An 11,180-nucleotide genomic window follows, 5' to 3' on the forward strand; every position below is an offset into this window, starting at 1 on the left:
CTACAACCTCTTGTTTTGATAGCATCACAAACCAGACGCTCACTGACGCATTAGCACCAACAGCTGAGACATGTTACAATTACAGCAGCAGCAATCGGTCCTTATAGGTTAGGTTACAATGTTCCGTCATTACCGCAGCTGCATGACAAGTGTAGTGATGGATTCTGCTGTAGCCTTATAAAGGATGCACTTAGCAGTGTTGGGCTGTTTTTTTAAAAATGTAAATCAAATTCTACAGCATCTTAAAATGCAGTTCATGAATGGTTTGATTTACTGTAGGACTGTGCTAGTTTTAACTACATGCCTTATATTACAGACGGAGTGTAATCGGCATGTTAGTTCATCAGTGTTAGGATAAAAGTGGCACACGAGAACAAACTGAACAGTATCATTAGCCTGAGTCACCTACAGTAAAGAAACCAAAAACATACAATCAATATAAAACTTTATTCAACATTTAGGTTTGACTCAGTAACTCACTCATCTCTGTTGCTGTAATGACCCTAATACGATGCTTCAACAAATATCCATCAGCCTTTAATGATGGAGGTATTTTAGAGTTGGTAAATACTTCTTTAATCTATTAAAGAAAATCCTTATATGAATTATATTTATACTTGTTAATATGACCGTTAATAACATTCTGGGCTTTGGTGGAGAGCCTTCATCTTCCACAGTCTAACAACACTGGCTTCTGGTCAGGATTAGGAATAACACTTGTCACAATGTTTCAGCTATTGGATGAAAATGCAGAGAGTGACACGAGGTAAGTGAGTGTTAAGAGTTCGTTCTTCAGTCGAGTGTTCCACATCACTGAGTCTCGATGCTGAAGTCCATCTTAATGTCTCCTAAACTGGGTTCAAAGGTGAAGCTGTAAGACACTGCAACTCTGCCGTCATCTGAGGTTTCCAACGGTGATCGGAAGAAATACACTCCCTGCTTCCTGTGTCGACCCCACTGGCAGTCACCCTGCAGGAGAAGGCAGGACAATCACACCATTAGATTCCTTTTTACAGAAAACAATGCAGCAGCAAATGAAGAATTAAGAAACGTCCAGAAGCTACACAAAAGATGCTCTGGCTTCCTTAATGAACGTGTACTGTCAACACAACTGATCCACTTGAAATAAACTTCAAACTCAGAACCTCGGTCTTAAAATTACATTTTAAAGTTGTGACTTTCAAAAAACAATTTCAGTCAGGACCACTAAGTCAAAATTACTTTTATTTCAATAACTGCAATAAGTTATATTTGCCTTTATGGCTCAGCCACTGTCCTTCAACGTGCATCCAGGTCTGAGGGTACAGTGTGCGCACCGAGCGGAACCTGAACCCGAATATTATTTGAAACATTTTGTCTGAACATGACCCAGCATGGGCAGGGTCGAGTATCCACAGATGCTCAGAGGGTTCACCTGCAGTGCTGTGTTTCCGAAGATGCACAGCTCCAGCTCAGATAACTCTGTGCACCTTCCTTTCCTTTTTCCCCCATTCTCTCTTCTCTGTTTGAAAATATTTATTTTAGCTTCAATCTGATATCCAACAATTTTTTTTTTTACTTCAATTATGTGACTTTCTGCTGATACAGCTTTAACTGAATGTGTAACTGCATTCCATGTTTCTTTTTATGCACTGCTGACACTACAAAATATATCTTTAGATTTTCATTCAGTCATTCCTGGCTTCTTAAATGTTCAGTTTCTGGGATTTACTGCAGTCTAATGCACTTTTATAGGCACTGGCGGATCGTTTACCAATGCTTAAACATGGCATTCATCAATATAAGAGAACAGATGTGAACAGTTCTGCAGTTTAAGAACGCGGCATGAATCAAATGATATAGTTTTTCTTTATTTAAGAAGATATTGGTGAATGAGGCCCAATTTCTTTCCTATATATTGGTAAGTAAACAGCCATTAATGCTAATGTTGTATGTAATAGCAAAAACTCACAAATAACTCCTTTAAAATGTGAAACAGTTGCTAAGATAACAATAAGAAAAGCTCAGTTTGTTCAGGAAAGAAAGAGAAAAAAGTCACCTGCTCACTGATGGGTCCAATCAGACCTGCACTGACACTGATGTCATGGGTTAGTTGGTATTCCATCCACAATGCAACACCATGGCAACGACCAACCCTGGAACAGACATTTCAACACAGTTACCGACTGAGAATGTTTGAGGACAAAGTTTGTCATTTTTCACTGAGTGACTTTCTTGAGTCTCATGGCAGCTCAAACTGACAAACTGACTTTGAGCTGCGTGATCTAGGACTTGGTCGGCTATCGCCTGATGACAAATCAGCCACTTGGGGCAATAGGCCATATTTTGTGGCTTCTGGTGCAGGCAGCAGATATGCCATGACTCTATCTTCCATTCACTGTACATCGTTTACAGTCTGACTAGTTTCTATCAGGGGTCGGCGGCTCGAATCCCAGCCCATGCCGAACTGTCCTCGGACAAGAAGCTGAACCCTGAATGGCCCCTGGTAGCTGCTACATGTTGCTTTGGATAACAGCGTCAGATAAATGACATGTAATATTATCATACCAGTAGAACGTTTCTCCACAAAACACAAACAGATACTTTTGTATCACGGTTTGTTTGTCCAGGTGACATTTTGCCTCATCTCTATTAACAGCTATGAATGAATGCAGATAAATTAAATGCGTTTCGGTCAATGTGCCTCCCCATATGGTCTGTTTACCTGTGGCAACCAAAGCCTGCAAATCACTTGTGTGATTATAATAACAGAGAGCGATTATACCTTGTGAAGGGCAGTGAGCCCTGACTGATGATGGGCTCCTGAGGGACACACTGTGTGAAGTCAAAGGTCATGACGGCTGTGGACTGGGTCAGGGCGCGGCACGGGTACTCCCACAGAGGATGGGGCTCTGCCTCGCGGGACTCGCGGTAATCCAGAGATTGCTGGAGGGACAGATGTGGTTGGTTATGTTTTCACAAACTGATGTTTTGTGGGAACTGGGGCAACTCAAAACAGAGCCAGTTCAACTCTTACTAAGTATTGTTCTGTTTTCTCACCTGAGAATATTAATATATTGGTCCAATATTGAATGAGAACACTACACACAAGAGTGTTTGCCACAGGTTCAGGTTGTAAATCTAAGTGTCTGATGGCATAATGGAAAAGATTTCATCAAAGACAGAAGTGTGAAGACAAAGCTTTCACTGACGACCTGTGGAGGACACCTCTCTTCACGCCTTTTCACAGTTCTGAAAATGTTCTTATTAATCATTTGACCAGGGTCAAAAATAAAAGAATTATCCTTTAACTTTAGCTAAATATCACAAACCTTGCTGTTCTCTTGTTACTCTCTTCTTCCAATGTTCCAACCAGAAAATATATGCTGATATACAAGGAGCATTTTCCCATGATTATGTTGTATTACAAATATTAAAAGATATTGCTGCAGTACAGTTTGAATTATGCAAATATTACTACTTGTCTCATTCTGTACACCTAATCTAATAAAATCAACTGAAGATGTTCCTCTTCCATAAAAAACCCTCTAAGCAAGCAGATGTCATCATACCCACTCACTTAACCTGTCCCCGTCCCTCTCCTATCATGTATTTTCTATTTATAGCGTAAAACATTTCTCCTCCGTGATCAAAACATAAGCACACACTTTAGTGGATTTAGTGGATGTAAAACCTGACAGCTAAGAAAACATCTGAATGACAGAAAAATATTACCTGGACCATTTCATCCATGGGTGTCACGTCAAAGCCCTCACAGGTTCCACATGGCGCTCGAATCCTCCACAAATCCTAAAGAAATATGGCACAAACAAGTCACTCAACAGGAAATTACCTTCAACAAATAATCTTATTCACTCCAATTCCTCCAAAACAGAAATCCTTGATACAGGCCCTGAGCAGTCATGAAAAAGTAGTGCCTGCTCTTATCTCTCGAGCTCAGCACATGGCTCCCTCTGTGTTATTTTAGAGCATAACCACACTCTCAAGGGCCACGTTAAAATATCAACTCTGTCGTCTTACTTTCACTTCAGAAATGTTTCTAGAATTGAATCTTGCATTTTTATTAATGACCTTCAAAAGTGATAAAAGCTTTAACTCCTCTCAGGATTATTGTAATGCGGAGTTTACAGACCTTCACCTTAACATCAGGATGTTCAAAATAAACCAAATCACATGATCATATGCCTGTCTGTGTGTTTTAGAACTGAGCCTTTACTTAAAGTATTGCTGGGTATTTTTAAATCACTGCATGATTTGACTTGGCTCAGTTTCTCAATCAGTCTTCACCAGTTCTCAGCCTGCGATCTTCTGATGAAGCTGTTAGCTATTCTCTCTAAGCAGGAGAACAAAGATGGCAGGGCCTCGGGTCGGGGCCCTGACCCTCTGGAATAGTTTATCTTAAGAACTGTTTTTAAATAATCATCATCTCAAATCTCACAAACGGCTTTTACAAAAATGTAACATTGCTTTTTCTTTAAGCATTAATTTGAACTGCTTTGTGTACTACATTCCTTGTAGACTTTGGTTTTAAATGATCTGTCGTTTAATTTGATTTGTATTTATTTGTGAGAAGAGGATAAAGGAAAGACCAAGATACACCAAGCCCTACAAAGAAATACTGTGAAAACTAGGGTGGATGTATATGAATATTCTCCCCTGTCCCACCTGGAACTCCACAGCAACCATGTGAAGTGTGGCAGATAAAGGCAATATGGTGGCGTTGGGCTGCAGGAGGCCTGCCAGGGTGGTGCGACAATACCAGAAGAACAGGGAGTGCCAGGGCAGGAGGCTAGTGCCGAAGTACGGCTCACCCATCAGGACAGAGATCTGTATGAGACAGAATACACTCGATCATTGTGGAGTTTGGGTCAGTTACATAACTACACAGTATATATTTGGTTATTGTTATGAAATAAAATTGGTAGAATTCCAGCAAATGAAAAGCAAAAGAGCTGAAGTAGCATTAATAGTTTTTTGGGGCTTCAGGCAATAAACACAACATACAAATGTAAGAAAAACAAAAGAACATGCAAAATAATGTTTCCTTCACGACCTTTATACAAATATTTGGATGATTATTGTCAGAAAGTTTATTACTACGAGCAACAAATTTCACATAGTTGATCAACTGTCAAAAACAATGAGGAATGCGGCTTTAACTTTTTTCTCTTTTGTATTCTACAGATTTCACCAAATGCTGTTTGTCCTCTGAAGTTTATCAATCAGTGAATCTATTGGTGATGTCGTTACTGTCTAATATCTGGCTCCACTTTGACTCAAGCCTGTGTCTTTGGTACAAAGACGTGTTGTTTCACATTGTGAATTACTGACACGTTAGTTAGTACAGTGACAAAGCAGCGATGCAGACCAGAGTTCACCTAATGTTAATACCAGAACAGAAACCGCAACACACAGCATTTCACTTAAGGCTTGTTCCACCTGTTCTCCTCCAATGTCGTTCCTGGTCAGCTGGTCAGGCCTCATCTCCAGCAGCTCAACACCTCCTTTCATCAAGTTGGCCTCCAACACCTGCACAGAAACAATGTGTACTATCAAGTTGTCATTTGTATTGTTAGTAGTGTTCGTTAGTGACTGGTTTATTTAAAAAAATCACACACAGGACAGGGGCACTTCAGGGTCGAATCAGATTTCAGCTGGGATCAATGCCCTCCCTGGATCCGCCCCAGCCCTTGAATTACTCTAAGTTCCCAAAGATGAGTTAAAGCTATGCTTGTGAAAGGCTAGCAAGAGCAGGACACAGTGTTATCCCATCGTCCCCCATCGTCCCTCTCGTCAAAGCTACACAAAACACACAAACGTGCACTGACTGACAGCTGAAGCCTACAGTCATGTGCAGTGAGATTATATTTATTACTATTTATTGATGGCAATCGGGAAGAGGATTTTAACAAATAAAATAAAAATAGTTTAAAAAAAGAATTTACCAACCCTAACCCTTTATCATATATAAAGAGTTGTCATTTACCTGCTCGATAACCTGTTTGGACATTCTGGAGTTTTCCAAACCAAAGACCTAAGCAGAGGCAGAATGAATAAAAAAGACATTAACAGAGTCTGTGTGGAGACGGTGCAGTAAAGTTCACATGCTCAAACAGAGTACCTTTTTGGCCCCAAGCATGTGAGCAAACACAGGAAGCAGACTTCCATCACTGACACTGAGACACAGGCTGTCCTCTCTCAGAACCTGCAGGTGGCACAGCCAGGAACATGTCAGCAAGCATATCCATTAGTTCATTAACAAACGCTCTGGACTCCGGTGCACCTTCTTGACTTACGCTGCGCAGTGCACTGACGTAGCTCTCTGTGCGCTGTCTGTCGTTAAGTTCACCAAACCGAGGCCGAGTCCATACTAGGTGAGCCTGGCAGGTACAACATGGCCGGGACGAAAGACTTTGAGTCTGTGACTCTGGAGTCTGTTGGCTGAGAAAGTGAATATGCAGATAGTCATTTAGAGGGAGAGTCTCTCATCTGCTGTCACAGTCATTACTATCAAAACATGTATATTTCGTCTTCTGGCTGCACATGATTATTTTTGGTCCTATCGTGATCATGCGGTCATGCCTGTGGTAAAGGTTAGGCTGGTTTAAAGGCCTCAAGATGGAGAATAACCCTGAGACTGCTGACCCTGAACCACAGAATTAGAGAATCTTTAGACGTTTACTCTCCTGATGCACCACCTCTTTCACGTCATGTCAAACCAGGGGGATATCATCAATCTATCGAATTGTAGACCATATTCCCAAATCACAATTTGCCTGGGGTGGGTCATCCTCTGCACTTAAACTTCAGCAAAGCTGTTTTCAGACATTACCAGCGGATAAAGTCTGCAGAATTGGGTCCCGGACTTTGCCCGCAGCTTTTCACACATGCACAACGCAGGGGGAGGTTCTCTGCACGCCACGGACGCATTCAAAACAGCAACAAATCCTCTGCATTACTCAGTCGAGAGGTGGAGCAGCTAGGTGCAGCAGGCAGGAAGTGAGAGATCACATGATTTTCTTAACAACACACAGACACGGTGTCAGCTCTTATCACTACAAACTCTCTTGACATCTTTGTCTGTGTCTTCTACTTTTTTTGTCAACAGGAGATATTTGTTTATTTGGGTCGTCCTCTAACAAGAAGGTCGGCAGTTCGATCCCAGTCCTCCCTTCCGCTTACTTAACTGTTCTTAGGCGAGATAATGAACCCCAGATTGGCCCTGATGGCTGCGCCGTTCACAGATATCCCACAGATGTGAATGTTTGATACAGAGCATTTACTGTTTATCTGTAATTCATTCAGTGAAAGATGCACAGGTACTGGAGATTGTGTGATACCACTGAAAGTTCCACAACTGCCAAGGAGAAGTACACGAGGAGCCTCTCACCTCAGGTTAGCAAAACAAGCGTTACTGCAGAGCAGGAAATATACAGTATGTTGTATCTGAGCTGTTTCACCTGGGAGACTGCAGACTGTACCAGAGACTGTAGTCATCATGGCAGACAGTCAGACTGAGCTCCTCTCCTTCCGTCACCCCCCTCTCCACAGGCAGGAAGTACACACTCTGCATCCAGTGGTCCCGCCACTGAAACACATCACAGCATTAACAAAGGGGCGATGGGAGCCTGAATCCCAGCATCATGACTTTATGTCCTGTAACTCACCGGAGCCATCTTTGGCTGTGTGTATGTCCAGCTGGGAGCCATTGTGCATACAATGCTTCCACTGGGATCCATGTCAAGGTCCCACCAGGACAGGACCACCTGGGCACGACCGCCGGACTGTGCCACAAACTGGGAGGAGTGGTACTGGAAGGCACTGCTCACAGGCTTACTGAAATCCACACTGAGAGGGACAAGACGGGGCGCAGGAGGAGGGGAAGTAAGATGTGAGGAAAAATGGTTACTAGAAAACAGCGTAGAAGAGTTCTCATCTTTCTCCTTGTCAAACCTGAACATGGTGCAGAGAGGACCCAGCGGGGTGAAGCTGTTTGGGGACACCTGGCTCAGCTGGATGTCACACACTGAATGGGCTCCAGCACAGCGGCCCACCGCAGGCGGCGGGACCAGACGGGCTCCTTCCACCTCCACCGGCTGCATCTGGGCCCAGCTCCACAGCAGCTCAGACTCCACCAGCTGAGCGTAGACGGTGGCCCGATGAGGAACAGCCTCGCAGCCCTCCTGCGGGTCGGAGGGACACGAACACTGTTGGTGAATTTCACTCTTTTGACTCATGGTAACATAGAAAGATGCAAGTGAACACACACACACACCTGGACCAGGTTTTGATGAGCATGTTCATAGCTGGGCAGAGCTCCTTCACCTATGAGCTCTGTATCAAACAGCTCTGTTATTAAGACGTTGGCCTTCATCTGCATATCCCCATCTGTAATAAATCACAAATACAAAACCTCTCATGAGAATGCAGACAAAATTCCCTCTGACAAATATCAACTACAGAGACACGACCACATGACAATATTCAGAGTGTGTGTATTGGTGTCTGTGTGTCCCCGAGGTGTGTGTGTAGGTGTGCATGTGTCCGTGTGTGTGTAGGTGTAGTTTTAGTCTCTGACCAGGCCCCACAGTGACATCAGTAGAGTGTTTGTTGATAATCTTGATCCTGTCAGAGAAGCCGTTCTTCTCCACGATGCACTGAGCTGCTTTAGCCATGGGCTTAAAAACCTGCAGCCACAAAGGAAACAGAGAGGACACCTGAAACTCTTTCTGCTGAGGGACAGAATGATTAGCTGGTTCATCAATTGGCCACAGGTAGAAAGACAGAAGATTCATCTCCACCAGTTTTGATAGTAGATAAACAAAAGCTACTTATCCATCAAAGCAGCCAAACATTCCCTGATTCCAGCTGCTCAAATGTTTTTGGTTTTGTATCATATTGAATAAGTGAATCCATTTATTTGAGTTCCTGTGGAATCATCTCCCAGGTTCAGTTCAGGAGGCAGACACCCTCTCTACTTTTAGGAGTAGACTTAAAACCTTCCTTTATGATAAAGCTTATAGTTAGAGCTGGTTCAGGTCTTTAACCAGCTCTTAGTAATGTTGCTATAGGTCCAGATTGTCGGGGACACATGCCACATGGAGCTTCTCTGTCCTCTTCATCATCGTCTCATCAATAGTAGTTACTGACTTGACTTCTTCCCTGTGGTCCTCGTGCTTTATCGCTGTAGATCCAGGATCATGACTGTAGCCACGTTGTGGATTGTGATCACCGTGGCAACTGATGGATTACTATTACAACTAGATTGCTAAGATTTATAATAAGCCTACTAACATATTACCAGTACTGGCAATAACTCCATCATTACAGTTCTCAATACTGTTCCCTTCATCTTCATCAAACATTCTCTTATGTACAAATATTGTAAATAGTGATACACAGGTCCATTCATGTTAGACCCTGTCTTTTCTAATTCACTTCTGTTCGTCCTGGGAGAGTGATCTCTTACTTGTGGGTCTCATGAGATTTCTACCTTTTTGTTCCTGTTAGAATGTTTTTTGGTAGTTTTTCCTTACTCTTGTTGAGGGTTAAGGAGGATGTTGAGCTTGTTAAGCCCTTTGAAACTAATTATGATTTGGGAATATGGGCTATACAAATAAAATGGATTAATTGAGCCAAAAAGATGTTTTGAGAGACAGTGACCTTTTTGTTTGTTTGAGTGTCACCAACTGAGTATCCACAAACATGAAATCTAGTCAACCTCTCCCCTTCCATTCCCAAGTGATAGCGTGGAATAAAGGTCAGAAAATTGTGAGACTGACAGACAACCAGAAGACGTGATGGCCACGGCTGTCACTGACACAGAGACACACAAATGAGGGAGAAGTTTTTGGCCGTGCTAAACTACAGTATTCATTAAAGCACATATAAGAGGAGTATGTGTACCTCTACAGCATAGCAGAAGTCAGCACCAGCAGTGAGGGCCATCATGGACAGTAGACCCGTCCCTGTCCCAATGTCCAGGATGATGACCTTCTCACCACGAGCCTTAACTCTGGCCACAGCCGCCCGGATCCCCTGGTAGTACTTCTCATTCTGAAAGGGAGTGAGGACGTCAGCTGTGCTAAGGGAAGGCTGACTGCTTGTTCATACTTCATAAAGAAAGTGTAGCGTGCAGTCAGTGTTGTTCTCCAAAACTTACCCTGTCACGATCATGCAGCATGTCAGCGTAACAGGACCTGAAAGATAAACACGCTGCGATCAGAACGCGTGCATGTGTCTCATGAAACAGCCACAGACCCAAGAGACAAACCAAATATCAAGGTCAAGTTCAAATCAAGTCTAAGCTTCTAAGTCTCTGAGGTCTTTTGGGAACTGGACCAAGTCCTGATGCATGTCACATGAACACAGGGCGGATCCAGCAGCTGAATTGTGTTTGGCCCCTGAAGTGCCCAGGTTGTGGATTCTTTTTATAAACTACTCACTAACAAGAAGAACAATAAATATGACAATCCATTCAACATTTTCACTCTCAGAGCTTCTTTTTAGAGTAAGCAGTGTGCTTTGAACATCAAAATACATTCTCTAAGCTACAGAACTAACAGTAAACAAGGAATGAAGCACCAACGCTACCACTTCAGCACAGACACACACACATCACACTGTGTGTTTATGACTGAACGGGAGTCCTCCATGACTTGCTCCAGCATCAGCTCCTCCTCTACCTGGCTATCTCCTGGTGGAAGTCGTACTCCTCACTCTCCTCCACCCAGTCCAGGGCCCCGGTGGTCGGGTTCGCTCTGCCGCAGAAGGTCTTCATTAGTTCTGACGCCCCGCTGAGCCGTGACACGCTGAATATAAACCCTGTCTCCTGACGGGATAGTCTACACACGTCGGTAAACACACTGATTCACAGAGGAAGCGTTGCTGCAGTGGAGGCGGCCATCTTTCTCACAGACGTCAAAACTCTTCTTCTTCGTCTGTTCTCTAAAAGGTTGGAGAACGAGTTTGAGGTGCGTTACCGCCACCTCCTGGAGAGGAGTGTGGAGCAGAAGGACTTCAATATAAAATCTGAAGATATCTGTGTAACCTACACTCACTGAGGCAGCATGTCTCTGATACCCAGTGTGTCTCCATTGCCTGTCTCTACCTGGGACAGATCTTCATGATGTATCATGCACCATTCAGCCCTGTGTGCCCAAACCTCATTCTGGATATAT

At 43.3% G+C, this 11,180-nt stretch overlaps 1 protein-coding gene across 1 annotated transcript; it reads right to left on the reverse strand.

The window, feature by feature from the left end:
- Positions 1 to 428: 428 nt before the first annotated feature.
- On the reverse strand, positions 429 to 10,940 carry prmt7 (protein arginine methyltransferase 7). Its single transcript, XM_020079159.2, has 17 exons — positions 10,686 to 10,940; positions 10,163 to 10,199; positions 9,907 to 10,056; positions 8,579 to 8,687; positions 8,276 to 8,388; positions 7,954 to 8,183; positions 7,668 to 7,848; positions 7,461 to 7,588; positions 6,297 to 6,441; positions 6,122 to 6,205; positions 5,987 to 6,034; positions 5,440 to 5,529; positions 4,666 to 4,827; positions 3,715 to 3,789; positions 2,765 to 2,925; positions 2,039 to 2,135; positions 429 to 969 (listed from the first exon to the last, which is right to left on the reverse strand). Exons 1-17 carry the CDS (start codon positions 10,778 to 10,780, stop codon positions 811 to 813), a joined length of 2,064 nt encoding a protein of 687 aa, XP_019934718.2. The 5' UTR covers positions 10,781 to 10,940; the 3' UTR covers positions 429 to 810.
- Between the last annotated feature and the right edge of the window lie 240 nt (positions 10,941 to 11,180).

The sequence above is a fragment of the Paralichthys olivaceus genome, chromosome 7 (assembly GCF_024713975.1).
Source record: "Paralichthys olivaceus isolate ysfri-2021 chromosome 7, ASM2471397v2, whole genome shotgun sequence".
In the NCBI taxonomy this organism is placed as follows: Eukaryota; Metazoa; Chordata; class Actinopteri; order Pleuronectiformes; family Paralichthyidae; genus Paralichthys; species Paralichthys olivaceus.